The sequence below is a fragment of the Chamaea fasciata genome, unplaced genomic scaffold, assembly GCF_029207755.1.
Source record: "Chamaea fasciata isolate MVZ Bird 193981 ecotype frontalis unplaced genomic scaffold, bChaFas1.0.hap1 SCAF_7, whole genome shotgun sequence".
Lineage (NCBI taxonomy): Eukaryota > Metazoa > Chordata > Aves > Passeriformes > Sylviidae > Chamaea > Chamaea fasciata.
Window position 1 is genome coordinate 5,972,431 of NW_027094092.1, and position 20,178 is coordinate 5,992,608.

General features: G+C 35.7%; 1 protein-coding gene across 2 annotated transcripts in view; it reads right to left on the minus strand.

Annotated features, from left to right (window-relative positions):
• ANO3 (anoctamin 3) overlaps window positions 1-20,178 on the minus strand; it is a 171,257-nt gene that overhangs the window by 64,799 nt on the left and 86,280 nt on the right. The window contains exons 3-4 of one of the 2 annotated variants that reach the window (XM_066187291.1): window positions 19,704-19,775; window positions 6,569-6,705 (exon numbers count right to left, since the gene is read on the minus strand). In XM_066187291.1, coding sequence (XP_066043388.1) covers window positions 6,569-6,705; window positions 19,704-19,775 — 209 coding nt within the window. Of the gene's footprint in view, window positions 1-6,568; window positions 6,706-19,703; window positions 19,776-20,178 lie in introns of those variants that run through there. The other variant, XM_066187292.1, reaches the window with a different exon arrangement.

Here is a 20,178-nt window from a genome sequence, read left to right on the forward strand (position 1 = left end):
TAAATTTCTCACCCCAATTTTTTTTTTTTTATGACATGGTGATGGTGTTTGGAACAATTAATTTCCTTCCTAAGACAGCTCATGAATTCTGATGCTAAATGTGCTAGCGAAAATTAATTTTACTAAACCCTTATCAATAATGACGTAACATACTAAAGAGAGACTTACTCAAGGGTCTCAGTTTTTTTCCCAAGGAAACTCTGAGAAGGGAAGGGAAGAATTCACCAGCAGAAAAAGTGGTGCAACCACTGGAAACGCAGGTACTGAATCCAAGTACTGAGTCTCAACTTCACCACTCCATAATTGCACCACCTCACCAGTAGCATTTTTTTAGAGACAGATACACAGGGAAAAGTTGTAGAACCAGAAAACAGAGGAGGAAGAAGCAAAGACAATTAAGCAGACTTTGAAAAGTATTTGCTTCCTCATGGAAACACTGACATACTGCTGACACTTAGAAATCTGCAAAAACCACCATAAAATGATGTTTATATGTTGGTATGGGATCTTGGAGGCCAATAAGGACAGTATGGATTGTCATATGTGTATATATATGTGTGTGTGTGTATGTAAATATATGTATATTTATACTATGTATATGTATATGTTTATCTATACTCTCAAACACACAGTTATGTATACATGCATATAAACTATCACTCTGTACACTTGTAAGGAAAATCATCTTGGAACAGAGGAATAAAAAGACCAGAAAGACACTAAAAATGCAAAATCACACTGGTTACCAAAGGTGGGTCAAGGAAAAGCAGTCTTCTGTACCTCCTCATGCTTTTAAGAGATCTTTCAGAGATAATAACAGATTAATTCAAAGCTATTAAATCATGTGTAAGCAAAAGTAGCCATGGAAACAATTTGAAGAACTAGCACTGGAATTTTGGCAGGGGTAAAGTCTGATCCATTAATTTCTTCAGCATGGCAAGTAAACCGAAACTGAAAAATCTACATGAACAGCTTTCCTGTTCTCTCTCTGAGTAGAATGGTTCTCTCTAATCACAGAAAACTTTCTTCCAATATAATTTATTGTTTGCCATAAGATGCTAATAGGTTGAAAGATCACTGACTGATTCATGGAAACCACCTTATTTATTTAGATTACTAATTCTCCCTAATACTGTTACCATGAACACCACATTAACATCTTCAGTAATATTCACACCAAAGAATGCCACCACCATGCAAGTGGTTAGTGTCCATATTCAGAGCTTATGATTCAACTTATACTTCAAGTATTTTCTGGAAATAAATACAACTCTGATGCTAACTGCAGTGGATTTATTCCCATGAACAAAAGTGGGATATCTAAATAATGCTTGCTTTGTTTCAGGATGCTTAAAAATCAAGGCTGGGACCTCAATAAGTTTATAGATTTCTTAAGTTATATGGAATTAGCTGAGAAGTGTTTTTAAATAGTACTAGACCCATTTTTTACATTTTAAGAACATACTCTAATGAAGAATAATCTGAGGCGTGCTTTATGTGAAATTTTCTAAGCACATATCTAAGTTAGACTTCATCTTTTTGTGTTTGTAGGAATGGATAAACCATAAACATATTTATTAGAATCATTCTTTCAATTACTTAAATTCAAAAATAGATTGTTGATTTTAAGTGTATATTGGTTTAGTGTTCTTGTGCAAATAACCTAGGAAAGAAAATTGGGGACATATTTGCATATGCAAAGACATCCAAACTATCTTGGGCATCAAAGACAACATGACAGGCTGCCATAATTACCCACGCTATCATATTTCTGTAAGACTACACTGCTGTGCAGAACAAAGCTTTCTTCTATGGAGACAAAGACTTCCAGAAATATCTGACCTTCCTAATTAAACTACAGTTAAACTTTTTAAGAGTAAACTAAAGGATAAGCAATTATTTTAGCGTCTTCAAAGAGGACATTTATTCCATTTATATTCTACTCAGATTTATAGAGTAAGCATGAAAAATGCATTTGTATATATTATGAAAAACATATTTGACTTCAGGAAAGGAGTGGGTTAGGTGGTATGCAAAAAATTTAAAGGACGTCTGTTCAATATTACCATACGAGGGAGCAGCAGTAGAGGATGTTTGGAGACATAAGAAGGCTTTTTAATATTTAACCTCTTCTATTTGCTCTTGAGGTCTAATAGGGAGGTCTTAAGAAGCATACTAATATGACCACTGAAAATTTTTCTTTACATGTTTATTTTCAAACATTTTCATTTTTAGGTTAAAATTACTTGCTACTTATGCTGCATTTCCTGAAATATTTTCTGATTTTTTTTTTAAACAAAATCTCACAGAAGATGAGAACCAAGCACTAAAAGCACCAACATGAAGTCAACTTCTGTTGCACTTTACCATATCCTTCCATTTTGGGATAATTATTTTATCTGTTACCATTGCTTTTAGACTTTATTTACTTCTATGTTATTAGATGGCATTTTTGGACTACCAGAAAAAGGCAGTAAATTAGGCAGCATTTCTTCATAGTTCCTGAATGCACAGTGATAATAATGAGAACCTTTTTCTAAAAATCCTTTCTTTACCTTGCCAGACAGCAAAATGCACTACCTAGATAAAAAAAGTTATTAGATCAAAGAGAGTAACAGTGATGTAGTGAATGGAAGGAAATGGAAGTGTAATTTCTCAAATGTTTCTACCTTGCTACTATACATGTAATAGCAATAGGTAAAGAATTGGCTGCTACTGATTTTGCCACTTCTCTGCAAAAATATTGCCTTCCACTCAAGTGATAAAGTCTGTTTAAGCCTTCTTCCCTTTCCTAAGGAAAGTATCAACTTTCCACTCAGGGACCATCTCATTTTCCACATTTCCCTTCCAAAGCAGATACTACTCATTTTTGCTCAACAGATACTTGTCAGACCCCTTGGCAGAATCACATACGTGAAGTTGTATTTTCTATGCAATTTCAAGAGCAGCTGGTGATGAAAAGTTGGCAGAGAAGGATAACGACGACAGCTTTTTCATAGGTCTGAGTGACTCACAATTTTTCAATATGAAATCTGTGGATTCTGAAATACCAACCTACACTATAGGAAACCAGCAGTTATAAACCATAATCATGGAAATAAGAAAAGTAGATTAATACATTGGCATCTGGTTGCCATAAGAAAATTACCTGATTTTCCAAAGCTTTAAAATGCAGCAACAAGAATGAGATTTATGGAGGTATCATGCATGTAGTCTGAAAACCTAAACAATTCCCGAAAAAAATATGTATTGGCTTTCATCCTGTCCACAAGACATGTTCACTACAGCTGAAATATTCAAGCAGCTTATTGCTGAGAAAGATCATGGCACCAAGAAGTAATTGCAAATAAATTTTTTAGCGATTTTCCTGAGTCTCTCAAGTATACAACCACCCTTTCAAAACAAGCCAAAATTAGAAACATTAAAAAGAAGAGAAGGAAAATATGCTTTTATCCTTGCACTCCTGGCCAATGCAGTGTTTCTCATTATCTAGTCAGACTGAGGAGATTTTTTATTGTGACAGATCAGTTTACATTTCAAATACGTTAGAGTACTTACCAGCTGTAAAGCTTTGCTGCAGTATTCTGTGCTTTCAGCAGTCTCTGAAAGGATTAGAAGCCTTCTTTTGCTAGTTTTATATCCATTTTGGGATGAAGCTTCACTAAGGTTTTTTTAAACTAACTGCTGCAATGACTTCTACATTAATCCAAAGGCAGAACAGCAGCGCTCCATTCTAATACAAGACTAATTTATAGTCTTTTTCCTTTGCCTTTTTCCTGTGGAAGCAGGCAAAGGTAAAGGGAAGAAAATCCTGCTTGGTTGCATCAGGTGCTGGCTTTGGCTGGGATAGAGTTCATTTTCTTCACAGTAATTGGTACAGGGCTGTGTTTTGAATTTTGGGTTTAACCCAGCTGAGGTTAAACCAAGACATCTCATTTGCAAAAACAGTCCTTCTAAATGCAGAAGGAAGTTTCCCGAGTAGTTGCTGTGATAAAAGAAATTGTCAAAGTTGAAAGCCAGATGCACCTAGAGAAGACTGTTTTTAAACCCTGAACCAATTTGTTCAGTAGATCAGTACATACAAAGACTGAGACATAAAAAGCATATTTTTGTTCAAACTTAATACAAATATAAAACTCCTCTTTAAACTTTGAAAGAAAGTAAGCCTACTGTCTGACTATGAACTTCATAACCATCCTGAATGCAGGGCTTGGGAAAATACAACTAGTGGTTATTTTAAATTTCACATGGAAATATGAAAAGAAGTATTTTGCTTTAGCACAGTGAAATCCCTGTTACTAGACAGACAGTATTGCATCTGTTACTAGATTGTTTTGGCAGAAGCTTTACCTGTTATTTAAAATATTTAGTGCTCAGTAACATGATCTAAATTCTACAGACTCCACATGGATTTTCTGCCTTTTTGGCCACAATTAACATAAGAGGCTTAGTCTACTTAATCAACAAAATCAAACAAGAACATTCATTATTATTTGTCTTAGTTCAGCTAGTCTTATAGAAACAGGCAAAAAAATTCTTCGAATACAAAAAGTACTCATTTTAATGATTTAAATGAAAATGTAACCCAGGAAATTATATATATGACATATATATGTATATAATATATGTCATTCCTGAAGTTTCATTTTCAAGCCACAGATTTCCAGTCTGTAAATACAATTACCTCTAAGCCTCAAAATTACCTCTAAGCCTTAAAAATTATTAGATAGCTACTATAAAAGTTTTTTCTAGAAGTATCCTATGAAATGAAGTATCAGAGGTCACATCTACCTATGTTCCAGAATACTCTAGTAGTAATGGTGAGTGCGATGAGCACTGGAACTGTTACACGACTCATGAAGAATGCATTCAGTGCTAAAATCAGAAAATGCCACAGGTACAAGCCACAAAAGAACTCCACAATGGTCTCCCAAAGAGCATACTGTATGTGCTGTGAGTACAGCGCAGAAGCTTACAGTAACTCAACCATTACTACATTTGTGATACAGGATTACTGATGCCTACAGGCGTGTATCAAAAATCACAGAATCACTGGTAAAAAAAACCTGTGCTGCAGAATTCACTATTTCCAGTGCACGAAGAAGAAAATTACTCAGAACTTCTTGAGGTTAACTCACTTGTCACATGTATGCAAGCAATTATGCTTAATGGAAACGAGAATTAAGGGTCTCCCAGTTGAAAGTATGACTAAAAAAAAGACACATATTTTGAACAGAAAATCCATCATAATTCTTTGACATTATAGTGGATTAACTGCTGGAGAAAATGCATTGTGATGAATAGTATAATTATGCAATTACTAAGCAAAATAGCATGTCAGATTTATCTGGTGAGATGAGATGGCTCTTCCACTGCTTTAGTTGAGGTTCCTGAAAATACCCCTACACTCACCTATACATAAGTGAGTTTTATCTTTCATTCAATCTGTCTAGGTATCACTTTGATCCTGCTTAGAAGAAGGATCTTATACTCTATCTAGATCGCTCTTGACTGACCATTTGCTACATGAACATAGTTCTTCTACGCTCTCAGAATTTCTGAGGCCTCCCAGATAATGTGAATTCCACTCCATGCTCAGAATCCTATATTCTAAATTCTGTGCAATACAAATTTATTGAAAGAAGGCTCCTGCCTCTTAGATGAGTCAACAAAAACATAAGACTCTTTGACTTTATATTATTTTGCTGGATTTTAGCACAGGGAATTCCATTCACTGCCACTCAAACTATAATATTGTTATTAACACCCTCCAAAATCATCAGGATAAACAAAATCCTCTAACACTGTCTTCTTAGTGTCAGCAAGCAAGGCATTACTTTATTCTTGGTGAGGAGGTGTGTATGTGGCCAACAAAATTCTAGCCTCCAAATAAAAATTGATACAAAACTTCTTAACCTATTTATACATTTTTAGAAAACAAAGAAATTAGTGCTCATTAGTTCTAAATTATATAATTCTCTTTCATTAACTAATATTCTATCCTCTATTGATTATTTAGTTCTCTTTGCACATCCTAATTAGTCCATATTTTTAATATTTTTAGTATCTCTTTCCTCCAGTAGGGACTTTCCAGCAAAAGTACTTAGTCTCTTCTTTATCTTCTGGTTTCTGCAAAAAGACCTTGTGATCCATAAATTCTGCACTCATTGTATCCAATTTCAACAATACACCTCTCTTCTCCCAGGCTTTCTTCATTGAAGCATACGAAGTTTAGTTTAACAAAACTAATTTCAGTAATTTTACACAGTTGTGTTTCCACAATAGTGGCTCGTGACAGCTTTGCTAAATGCTAACTAAAAGTGATTTAAGACTTACAACACTGCTTATGATTAATTAAAAATTAATTAATAGTTAATTAAAGTCATTAACTAAAATTATTTTAGAAGTTTTATCATTTCCAAGAACTTGGGAGCCACCTAAATTTCTTACCATAAGACGCCCATTTACTTAGGCTGCAACATATGTAGGTCTTTAAAAATTGCATTTTAAAAATATTTAAGCACATTCTGACAGTTGATACAATTTAATAGAATTTTGTGACAATTACCTTTATAGATGATTTAGTTCGAAGTTCTGTTTTCTGTCTGGTGAGCTTATTTTGAATAAGCAATGACTGATCTGTACGAGCATCATAATTCCCATGTTCTGAATCATCTGTATATGTATCTTTGTCCTTTCCTACATCTGAAGGAAAACCAGAAGAAAACAACGGGCTGATTTTAGATTATACTGGATAGAAATAAACAGCATTATTACAGCCACAGTTGAATATTCATTTTATGTATACACTTTTTAATAACATATTTATTTTCCTGTTAAAGCTTTATACTTGAAATGTTATCATGTTTATCGTAAACTAGAAGTGACTGCTATTTTTAGTAGAAAGTCTGTAGAAATAGCTTTTTTATTAACATTCAAATTAAAAAGTCCATAACCTCCTTTACAGTAGTTTTAAAAAACAAAGTAATATGAATATTCAACTGCTTGACTCACAGTTGTTGAGGCTCAAGATGTTTCACCAAATAGGCAGCACAGCCTTGAGACCAGAGTAGCATCTCGTGTTTTAAATTTAAACAAGCAATTGAAATGCCCGATTCCCCTACACGCATGCAGATATAGCATTTGAAATTTTGCACATTAAGATATTGCAGTAAGTGCTTCAGAACACATTTTAATAAGTGTACCTCATGGTGGTAGAGGGTAGAAGGCCTTCACAAAGGAAGTGTTCATGTTGTCATAGGATTTAGTTTTAATTGCTCAACTGGAGTTTTTATGAACTTAGTTGAGTACCCTAAGAGAGCTGCAGGAAACTGAAGACCTCCCTCAGAGCTCACCCATATTGTCCATCAAAGAATGATGACAATACTTGCCCTATACACCCAGCAGGAGTAAAATGAAGGGCAATGCCTGTACAGTGTTGGACTGTAAAGTTTTAATAAATCTTGGAAAATGGCTAGTCTTGAAAAAACATGTTAAAGATTAAAAAGATGGAATAATCATTGTGTTGGGGGTTAGGTTTGTTCCTTCTTTCTCCAAAGAATTTTTTCCCCATAAGTTACCAAGGAGACCAAGTGTTGGATACTTGAGAGTACTTAACCAAAACAAAGAGGTGGACAAAGGTGGAAGGAGGAGATATGGCAGGTAAAAGACAGAGCTTGAGGCAGCTGCGGGCTTTTCTTTTTTTGGCGTTCGGAGAGAGAGAGAACGGCTGTTGCTGACTGGAAGAGTTTCACTGTGGCCAAAAGGATCCAGACCTGGGAAATCAACTATCACCGGTTTGGCCTGAATCCTGAGTTTTCCCTGCCACCCGCGGGAGCTGGGCCGGCCCTGCCTCGCCTTCAACTTCTTTGGCGCTGCTCCTCTTGCTACAGTGTGACCCTGCACTCCCTGCGCTGCCGGGACATCCTGCCCCTGCCTGCCGGGACACCCTGCCATCCCAGCTACCAGCCCGGGACTTTTCCACTGTTTCAGCTTGGTGCTCTGAGGATTCTGCAAAGACACCGAAACCAAACTGCCCTGGGTTTTGTGAAACAAAGCCCTCAAGGTTCTTAGTACTGTTTTCGTTTGTTATTAACGCTGTAGTTGTTTGGTGGGTTTGTGGGTTTTTTTGGTTTGTTTTTTTGTGTTTGTTTGCTTTGTAATACATACTAGTAAAGAACTGCTATTCCTATTTCCCAAATCTTTGCCTAAGAGCCTCTGATTGCAAATTTATAATTAAAAAATAAAAAAAACGGGGGGGGGGGGGTTCACACTCTCCATTCCAAAGGAAACTCCAGTTGTTTTTTTTAATTACCTGGCAGATACCTGTCTTCCCAAACCAAGACATCATTGCCACACAATATTATCTTGGACAAATTGGAAAAATAAACATATTCAGAAAAAAAAAATCATGTATAAATCCTGAGTCAAGTTCCCATCTCAGCTTTCACATCAACATGGGAAAAGTCAGGTAGACTAGGAACAGCATTTAGGAACATCATACTTCATTAATTCTAAAGCCTAAATAGATGCCAAGAAAAAAAAGTAGTGCTTGCTGGGGGAACCACAACCTTAAATTTCATGGATTTTGAATTCATAAAAGTTCATCGGCAACATTTAAGTATTTTTCATTAAGTGGTTCAGTTAAATTCTCTACACTAAGTACTACAGAAATTTAAAAAAAAAAAAAAACCTGACCACAATTATCTCACACACCCTAAACATTTCACGTTTTTGAGATGGAATATTAAAAACCAGAACATTTACTGAGCACTATTTTTTCTTCAATTTAGTTACTACATAGTTATTATACAAAATGTTCCCTTGATAATTTCTAACATTGATAATAACCATGGTAAATCTGTGATGGGATTTCTTGACGTACTAAACAGCTCATTTTAATTATCAGTGAGCCAAACTCAGGGGTTTTATTTATTTTAAACAATGTTTTAACTTAATATACAACTTAATCTCTGCTCAACAAAAATGAATATAGTTAAAAGAAGCTTTCAGGTGGTAGATATATAAAGCAGAAAACGGTACTTAGCAGCCCTGCAGATTTGACTTACGCCTGGGTTTGATGAGCTCTTAGTTTTACTAAAGATCAAGAGTTTGTAATAGGAGCCAGTAAAATGAAGAGACAGGCCTGTGAAACCTAAACTAGGTCATTTGAGCTGAAAAAAGGCTACACTTACATTAAGAAGTCTATTTCTATGAGGGAAGTTATAGAGGATTAGACATTATGAGTACACGTAGTACTAAAAACCAAAAAAAAACCTTTTGAAAAACATTTTCAACTTTTTCTATTTAAATAATTTGAAGTTATGAATAAGTTTTCCCTCTGTGCTCAACACACTTTACATTTTTTATGATTTCAAGGACACATTTTAAATTGCAGCATCTCAGTTCTGTAAAAAAAAATCTTACACCTAGAGATACCTCCTATCTTGCCTGAAATGTAGTCAAAATTTGTTTTAGCCAAAAAAACCCCAAAAAACAATGCTTAAAATTAAAGAAATATACAATTATAAAGAAACCTTATATAAAATTCAAAGATACTTCCTATTGTATATTCCAGCAGTTGATGACTTATTTTATACACATAAAGCACTGTCCCACTATGTAATGATATTAATTAGTTATTGGTAAAAGTGGAAAGAATATTAGTAAAAAGTGGAAGAATATTTAGCACTTAAACATTCTACATGAAGAAGCATTTGTTACAGCTGTCTGAAAAAATTTAAGACTGAGACATATACCATACAATGTGTATTTCAGAAGTATATTCAAAAGTGTGCATTGTTCTTACCATTCATGTAGTTTTGGACACTAATGTCAACAAAACACCTAAAATAGAGTTTGTAAATACTAACATTCCCATTTACCTCTTTTGTCACATATATTAAAAGAAAATTGTTCGTATAAATAATTATACTCAAAGTTCAATGGAATGCATAATATTTCTATACCAGAGCAGGCTAGAAAGAAAAATCATAACGTGTTTTGGGAAGCTAATTTCATTTCTTAAGCTGAACTTTTAGCAAATTTCTTTTGATTATTTTTAATGTTTTTACAGAATAAAGAATAAGAGAATATGACAGCAGCTAAACTTTGCTACTAGTAGCATTGACTGCTTTTCTATTTTTTATGACCAGGTGCTTTTTCTGTTATAAGGTATCCACTACTTTTATTAAAAATGGAAGTCTTTTTTCTGTATTTTCCCACCCACAAAGCCAAAATTACATTTCCTTAAAGATAACATGCATACTAAATGTGCAATGACTTTAGTACTTGAGATTTTCTTCAATAACTGCAATTTCTTAGCTTCTATGACATCTTTATATCATCTTTGACTATAAAGTAACACAATTTTCTGTCATCCTTTCCTCCACAATCTCTATTATTTGATTGTGTATTTCATCTTCCATGTGGGATTGCCACAATGCAAACCAAGATAGCATCCCTGAATCTTGTGTCTCAAGTAGTACTTCTCAGGGATGTTTTTAATGTAACTTACCCCAAAATCAATGATATGGACTAACAGTCTTTCTATCTGATTTGCAGTATAAGCATTCATCTTTAAATTAAAACATGATTCTTAATTTTGCTGTAGCTCCAAAAACATATTGAGAAAAGCTTGACTGCCTGAAGTTCTCTCCCTCAGGAATGTGGGAAAGCTATTGGTTACTCCATTTGTATTTTCCATCATGTCTTCCCTGGCCTATGACAACCCATTTGGTTGTTACTGTCAAGATCAGCTGCCAGTGCTCTCTATTCTTGTACTTCTTGGATAAGCTCTAATGCCAACCATCACAATTAGTCTCCTTGACTTTGGAATCAAGACTGGATAGGAAAGAAGGCAAAGGAGTGTCCTGGGTTACAGAAGGAGGGTGTCAATGTGGGATGTAACCAAACTGCATATTTTACTCCCTTATACAACATTTCTGACAAAATGTTTAAGATGTGTTGTTCACAGTAGATGCCCAGTGCTTACCCAATCCCTCAGGCTACAAACTAGGTGTTAAATAAGGTAAAAGAGGTAACTGGGCAAGGCAGGGTGTTTCTTTTTCTTCACAATAGTGGGTCAGCCCTGAACACTCCCTCCAGACAAGCAGCAGCACAGTCCCACCCATCCTGAGGGGGTCATGTGTGCTAATGAGCCATAGTGGACTCGATAGCATCAGCAGAATAGGCAGCTGCAATGACTATCAAGGACTCCAAAAAATATCCTACAGGATTACATCATTCCATTGTGAAGGTCACTGCCCCAGGGGAGGTACTGAGCATTCCTGCTGGCACCTGAGTATCTATAACTGGAGACTCAGGACATTGCCAGCACCATGACTCGAGAGAGCGAGGGCTGGACCAGAACTTCCACAAGGATCACTGCTTCTGGCAAGACTGCAGCCATCACTTCCACAGGACTGCAACCACCATTTAATTTGACTGCAACCACCACCCTGACCCACAGGGTGCCAGGTTGTACTCTGAATTTGTGGGTTAAAGCCAGCTTTTCTGTATCATTGCATTTTTCATAATCCTTCCATTGAATTGTAACTCTGACCTGAAATCTCTCTCAAGGTATTTGTGTGGGGTTAATTTCTCCTGCAGGTTTACTTTCAAACTAGCATGAGGATGAAAAAAGAATCCAGTTAATACTGTTGTAGAAGCTCAGGCTTTTTACACTAATTGACAGAAAGACAAATCCTGAATAGGCCTCAGGTGTTACTGACCTGCCCAAGCTCAGAAGGTCTGTGGACTCCCCACCCCTGGAGGTGTTCAAGGCCAAGTTGGATGGGGCTCTCAGCAGCCTGGTCTAGTAAGAGGTGTCCCTGTCCATGGCAGAGGAGTTGGAACCAGATCATAATTGAGGTCCTTCCCAACCCTAACCACTGTATGATTCTGTTTCCTTTGCTGCTGTTAATAAACGCATTTGTGTTTTACAGCTGGGCACAGCTGAAAGACAAGAGTTAGGAGTGTCCCATTTCTATACACCAGTGGACTTGCAAACCCTTATAATTTTTTTATTGAGCATATTTAGTTGGATTTCATTAATTTTCCTCTTTACAGAGCTAAAAAGAGTTGATCTGATTCAAACTGTGTGAGTCTAATCACTAAAATACTACTCTATCAAAATGTCCATTGATCAATGTCTAAATATTGAAATATGTCAGCTAAGCAGATGTGCTGAATTTAGCTTCTAGTTAATCCACACTGGAGTTAATAATTCAGTAGAGCAAAAAACCTTTAGCCAATGAAAAAATATGCTAAAATCAGAAAAAAACTGTAATAATTGTTTACAAAGCATTTTTTCATTTCTTCTCTACTGCAGGACCAAAAAGCAAAATAAAAAAAAAAGAAAAAAAAAAAAGAAAAAATCTGACCAGTTGGGAGACACCTGGCTGAAAATCTCCCTACATTAATGCTCAAATAAATGCAAGATCTTGAGTTACCTTAAAAACTTTGAGATTGTGCAAAACCTCAAGAAATATAAAGAATAAAGGAAAAGAGAGATGGAGAAGTGTAACTGGTTGGGAAAAAAAAAAAGTTTGCTGCACTGGGGACCTGCAAATGGAGGATGGAACTCATGTATATTCATGCCCATGTCCTCAAACCAACAAGGACATCAAAATGACATTTGCCTTCATTCTTAACCACTCGCACATTTAAGTTCTGAGCACCTTGAAGATTTTTTTTTTCATGTCTGCTGTGGTGGATTGACCCTAGCCCAGGTACCCACCAAAGACACTGTCACTCCACACCTCAGCAGAACTGGGAAGGGAAAAACATAACAAAAGGCTCCTGAGTAGAGGTAAGGACAACGAGAGATCACTTACCAATTACAGTCATGGTCAAAAGACACTCCTTGAGGAAAATAAATTCAATTTATTACCAGTAAGTTCAGAGGAGAATAATGACAAATAAAGCTAAACCTTCCCATTAGCCCTCCCCTCCTGGACTTAAAATTTATTCCTGAGTTTTTGATCTCCTCTTGCAGGAGCAGCACAAGAGGATGGGCAATGGGAGTTTTGGCCAATTTATCACACACTTGCTTCTCCATCCTCCTCAAGGGGGAATGCCTCATAGTCCTCTCCTGCTCCAGCTTGAGGTTCCTCCATTGAGAACAGTCCTCCATAAACTGCTCCAACATGAGTCCTTCTCACAGGCTGCAGCCCTTCATGAGCTGCTTCTGTGTGGGTTCCTTACACAGGTGCAGTCCCTAAGTAAAAGTCTGCCCTAGCATGGGATCACAAGTCCTGCCAACCAACCTACTCCAGTACGGGCTCCTCTCTGCGCTTGTCCTACCATGAGCCTACTCCAGCATGGGCTTCCCACAGGGTCACAGCCCCTTGGGGGTGTAACCTGCTCCAGCATGGAGTCCTCCACAGGCTGCAGGGGCACAGTCTGCCTCACCATGGTCTTCACCAGAGGCTGCAAGAGAAACTCTGTTCCAGCTGAAGTTGCCCTTGCGTATTTTCTTCTCACTGCTTACATCTATTATTCCACAGGTGCTTCCACTGTCACTGATGAGTTCAGCCTTGCCAGGCAGTAGGTTGGAGCCAGCTGCCTTTGGCTCTACCAGACACAGGGGAAGCTTCCAGCAGCTTCTCATAGAAGCCACCCCTCAAGCCCCACCCAGCTACCTAACACCACACAGTCCCAATACAGCTGTTCAGGTAAAATATTCTCACTAATGCAAACAGTACATGCATGACCCCTTACAAGACCTCTTTAGTTTTCAGAGCATCTACTAGCAGGAGAAAGATTTAAACATCAGTCTTTTTACAAAATCTTACATTTAAAAGACTATGTGCTTGCAGTACAATACAAAGCAACTGCAGTGCATTTTTAAAATTAGTGTAGCCAATTAACAGCATCTTGCTGAGGTATTTGACTTACTCAATTATGTCAATGAAAACTTATGTGGTGGTTGAAAGCTTTTGGAACTGTTGTCACATAAAAAGTTTTATGAAAAAATTATTAAAATTATGTATAGTTTTTAATTCCCAAGTGACCTGTTACAGAAGGGAAAATTAGTATGCTATTATGACTCTGAGTCAGAAAAATTTCTGTATGAAAAGGTTTAGCTTGTACTAACACTATAAAAATAAGACAGAAAAAAAAGGCTGAATTGCAAATAAGGAGAAGGATATTAAATCAGAGAAAAGGATTCTAAGCTTCTAATTCTACATGTAGAATCCAAATCTTATCTCAATAAAATCAGTGGGAATTTCAGTATTCAATTCAGTATGTCAAAGACTTCACTTTAATTAAGTATGAATTTAAAGCAGATACACCGATATAATTGTTAAAACAACGGAACATTTAACTAAATAATGTCACCTGAGATCCACAGTCAAGGTTAAAAGTGATTTGAAAAAGATTCAAGCATTAATTAAGCAGATAACAGATCTCTTCATCCTAGCAGTTTGGGCTAGTTTTGCATTGATTAACATTTAGTAAGGAGGGAAGAAGCCAGTCACAGAAGTGATTTTCTAAGAGAAGTTGCTAACAGCTTCCTCTGTGCCTGACAAAACCAATGAGTGGCTAGTTTTGAATACTGACACCTTGTTAAACCACTAGTCAAGTCCTAGATGGGAGGAGAATGAGAAGATGTCTTAGTCTTAGGTTGAAATTCTTTTGTAAGGCCATGGTGATGGACGGTGATGTACTAGAATATCCCTTTAATTTGTAGAAACAGTATGTGGGGAGATGAAGTATTCAAAATTGTAGACATGAGCAAAGGCACTTGTGCTGAATTAAGGAAATGTTGAAGTAGCTGTGATCTCATAAAAATCTTAAACACAGAGAGAGACAAGATGAAGACCTGCCCCTAGGGGGAGAAAAAGATCTCTGTTCCCAGAGATGAAGATGATCGCAAAAGTAGATGAAGAGAACCTTTGCTTTTTAGCAGCTCATCCTTAAAGTAATACCCCATGAGTTTAAATGGCCCAAAAAGCCGCTGTGGGAAGGCTGCATGAAATGGGAGGGATTTCAGGAATACAGATTCCTGGGCGACTGCTATTTGTGAGAATTGAAGCCCAAAAGAAAACTCTTTTCTTCTAGAGAAGTCTCCATGACATAGCAAAAGAGACTCCTCTCCCTAAGAGAACTGATGAAAGACTATTTTAGAAGTGGTCAACTGATACAAGTCTCAGGTTTTGTCTCTGTACATTGTCAGTAAGAAAGAAGAAAAGGTTGTGGGGGAAGGAGAAGTGTTCTAAAAGTTTTATTCTGATTCTTATTAATTTTTTTCTCTCTCTTGTAGTTTTGTTAATAAAGCTTTCTTTATACCCTTTAAAGTTTAAGCCTGCTTTGCTCTTCTCCTAATCCTATCTCAGAAAAAGAGTAAATAATTCTAGTGGGTGCTCAGCCCACCATATTATTCAGTGCATTGGCCAGGAAACAAAAAATTGGCAAACGAAAACCACTACACAGTGTTTTGTTTTGGTTTGTTTTGCTATATTGTTCTATATAGAGAGGATGAATAACTTCAGTCTTAACACTTCACAAAACCTATCAACACTTCCTGACATATAATTTGGCAACACAAAATGCATAACAATAAGATTTACTCTATAAGGTCACTTACATGTTAAAACATGGAATACAATTTCATTTCTGGAAATCCTTTACACAAAAATGCAGAAGTATTTAGTTTAGAAATAGATAGCTAAGTCCACATTTCGAATCTTTCTTTTTGAGTTTTCTTAACTGCTTGGCTATCTTTCTTACCATCACACTTTTCCAAAGGGCCAGGAGTGCATTTCAATTTTAAGACAGGGGATAAAAAGCACTTGTCCTGATTCCTATGTAACACGCAATCCAGTGCCATATTTTATATATACACAGTAATGTATGGTGGCAAATGTTTTTCAATTGAAATGTGGCATAGTTATGGAAAGGAAAATTAATATAAATATTCCTAAGTTTCTGTTTCACAAATGTTGATATGATGACTCTTTACTCAATCCTTTGAGCCTTTACATATTTAAGGATAGGCTTTGCAAAGCTTTAGGAAGAAAGAGATTATTGGTCAGGTAAATAATCCCCTTTTGTCCTAATTTAAATCCTAGAAAAAAGCAAGTGACTTGGAGAAGAACATCACTAGAAAGCTAGATAAATGACACTGTGGTAGATTTAGGTCTTAGTTTATTTTGCTGTGTACCTGGAATACTATATTATACAGTTAACAGAAAGGTTTTCATCTACCTGTGTATGTATATTGAGACATGAAAAACTATCATAACAGACAAACACAGACTTTTCTTAATGTACAATTTCTTATGAACTTTCAGACACTGGTAACTGTTACACAGAATATTTTTCATTTTTTAGAAAAGGAGCCAGTCATACATTACTGCTTTTTAAAGAAATTAAGATGGCGTACAGAACTGGTAGAGGCAGATTTAAAGCACATCAATATTTTGAACTGCAACACTAAGTCCAAAGACTAATCCTTATTATGTTCCAGTGAGCACTGGATAGATTACACAGCTTCTTCATCCATACTGCCAGCTCTCCAGGCGTGAATCAGCTCTAACATGAGAGCTGGACAACTCTGGGTATAGGACAAACAGTTCTAATGCAGCTTTTCAGCCACCTCACTACACAATCAGAACAGACATCACAGCCCTTATCTTTGCAGGCACTGACCATGAACATGCAAAAGAATTATTCTAGAAGGCATAATGGAAACACCACATTTCTGTTGAAGCCAAAACTGAACCTGGTTTTCTTGAATCATATCTTCTGTGAACTTTCAGTCCCTCTTTTTATGTAAACTTTGTATGTATTGCACAGGTTATACATATATATATACATTTTTTCATTTCAATTTATCATAACATACAAAATTGACTAACAAACACTTCTAAAATTGAGCACCAAAAAAAGTTTTAATCATGCAGTTATTATGATTCTTTGTTGGATTGTTAATTTTGGTTCAGCTCTTCATTTATCACTTCACTGTATTGCAGCAATGGCACATAAATATGGAACTTTTTATATATAAACTTTGTAGTAATTGGATTGAGGATACCTTCAGAATGCAAGGTATCTGTCACAGCAAAATTGTTAATTAGCTAGGAAGGATTTCATGTCCTTCTAAGAAAGATGAGTTATTATGCACAAATCCTCATAGCTAATCTAAGTTAGGGGGAAAAAACAGAATTGTAAAAAGAATAAATTAGTCACTAATGTTTTACTTGCTATAGAGTATTACTTTTGTTCTTATTTCAACCCAGTAATCTCCACCTCCCGTGTCTCCCACCAGAGGTGGGAGGGGAGTGAGCGGGTCAGGAAGAGGGGCATTCTAGTATGCTGAAACCTCAAAGTTCATGTTATATGTTACAGAAGCTCAATGCCTATCACTTTGGTTGAATGTATCAATTCCTCATATTACAAACGCTACTTAACACCTAAAACTGACAGAGGAAAAATAACACAAATCCATAATGTCCTTGATCCCATTTATCTGTGTAATTAACAAAGGTGCAATATATATTATCTTTTTACTTCATAAATCCATTAACATCATTAACTAAATTTGTCCAACAGATTTATGGCCTCATCTATAGCCAACTGAAATAAAAGAGAAGCTTTCCACTGAACTCCTTTGTTTGATGTCTGTTAATCTCCTTCACACAAGATAATTTTGTCAACAAACAACTCAGGAAGAGGAGAAAGTCATTTGGCCTACATTTCTACAACACTGCCTAATTAAAAATTCACCACATTCACTTAATTCAGCTTTCTTTCATGTTCTCAGGAGAGCAGTTTGAAAATGTTCACTAAGATGATGATACCCATTAATCAGCCTGCTTTTCAAACTCCGTGAAACTGCCAGACTACCTACAAAAGCATTGTTTTAACCTATCTGGTGATCAAAGTTGAAGCTGCAATATTCCTTTTCCTGTTTTTTTTTTTTACTTCCCCTCCCCACCTATATCCAGATTCAGGATAAAATTGAAAATTTTGGACTTTGAGACAAATTCTTACCCACACAAACACTGAAACACAATACTAAAACACCAAAAAATGTATTTTGAATGTACACGGGCCATTTTGTTACATGCACTTTTTAACTGTCCCTTATTTCTCTTCACAAATCTAACAGATAATGCGGATATAAAATAAGGCAATTCTTAATACTGACCTCTGGAATTTATTTTTAAATACTGTTTTCTTTCTTGCTTGTAGCTGAATAACCCAATCAGTCACATTTCTATAAATACAGAATAACTTCACAGATGTCACTTATCTAATTTGGGATAGACTCAACATGGGCAAATTCATTAACCAAGTTAGTAAAGGACAACTATTTAAATATTTTTTCTTCCACGAGCACAGCTGTAGTCAGAAGAGAGGAAACATCCATATCAAAGTTTAATACAATTTTGAACTGAAAAGAATCAATCTATCTTTTCCTCAGTTGCTGAGCCCTCCATGTACCTTTTCAGGTTAAAGCTAAGTAATGTGAACGAAAAACAGCACCATTAATTATGAGAAAGAATTACTGCCAACATATATAAATACACAACAGCATCACCATGTGTATGTGTAAGCCATTCAGTGAAATAGAGTAGGATATATTAAAAAAAAAAAAAAGAAATTATAAGGGAAAAATCTAGTATCCATGCTTGCCAACCAATCGCACTAGGAAAATGCAGCAGCTTTAACTGGAATCTTACCAAGACACCATTTTCTTATATAATCTTCATGATAAATTTTTGGTTTGTGCCATGATTTTGGAATATCTGATTTTGAAGAAGTATTAATATCACTATTTCCAGTAGTTACCTATTCAGGAAACCTTGAGAAGCCTTTTATGTATCATATGTTTTAGGCATCAAGAAAAGTCAATGCTAAATCATGTGAGAGGTGAGCAGATTCAGCTTTCTGAAAGCAGATATCTTTTATTCAGCATGAAGACATGATTTCTAGCTTGATGCTTCATGCACTATTTTGTTTATTTTTTGTGAGCAAAAATATCTTTCATAGTAGTTGTGCAAGGTGCAGCAATATCTTTGTGTCTGTATGGGTAAAATAGATGGCCAGGGAATTTCAAAACTACTTCATCTTGGAACTGGTAAATTACTACCCATGTGTGTATTTACAGGTTCAATTTGTAGTTACAAGGATGGGATTATTCTAACAATAACTTCTTTCCTCCTCACTCTCATTTGATTATAATATCAAAATGATAGTAAAGCAGTACAAATATTTTCTGCATTACTTCTTTTTTTTTTTTTACTTTCCAAATTGAAATGCTCTTTATAAGTAAATGTCTAAAGCAAATATACAAAATATCTAAAACCAAAAACAACAGTAGAACTGCAGCCAGGATAACAGTTAATATACAGCATAGATAATAGATAATGTACAGGGAAAATAGGTGAATAATAACAACTTCAAAGGAATTTCAAGTACACTGTTCAAAATTTTTGTTTTATGAAGGACTGTTATTGGAAAAGGATACACTGAATGTACAACACTTCTCTGTCTTTAGTCCCTACTTTTAGTCTAAAAGGTGGGACAGTATCAGCAAATCTATGACAGCACACATTTCTTTAGTCACACTTAGTCTCCTCTTTCAAAAAAATGGAAGCTCAGAGTAAGTATGGCCTTTCTGCACTTAAATACTGTGAGTATAATCAAAGAATCATTAATATGTCATTATTTCATTTCAGACAACAACTTACCTAAAAATGGATCACCATATTCTGTATTAGACAGCTTAAACAAGTTGTTTTCCAAAGTCTCCACCACTTTAGCTGGAATAAATGCAGTATCTGTATCAGCATTCACAAGTATTTTTTAAGTTAAAAAATCTTTACTGTAAAAATCACTTTTTTAAAGGTGTCAGTAGTTCAAATAAAAAACTTTGGACTAAAATTTTGAAGAGCACTTTCTATCAATAGAAAAAAGCAAGATAAATTTAATGAAGACTTTCAGTCTACTCCTGAGAGAAGTTTAACTCAATCAAATAACTCACTAGAACAATAATTGGTGCCTAGTGCCTATCAACATTAAGGAAACACTTACCAAAATCTACTACCAGATGAGTTAATTTATTCTACAAAGGTTCACACACATCCTGCAATAGAGGATGGCAATAGCTGGCAACAGGTGACATATCTGTGACACTCCCCAGTGATTGGGATTCCAACTAGACTA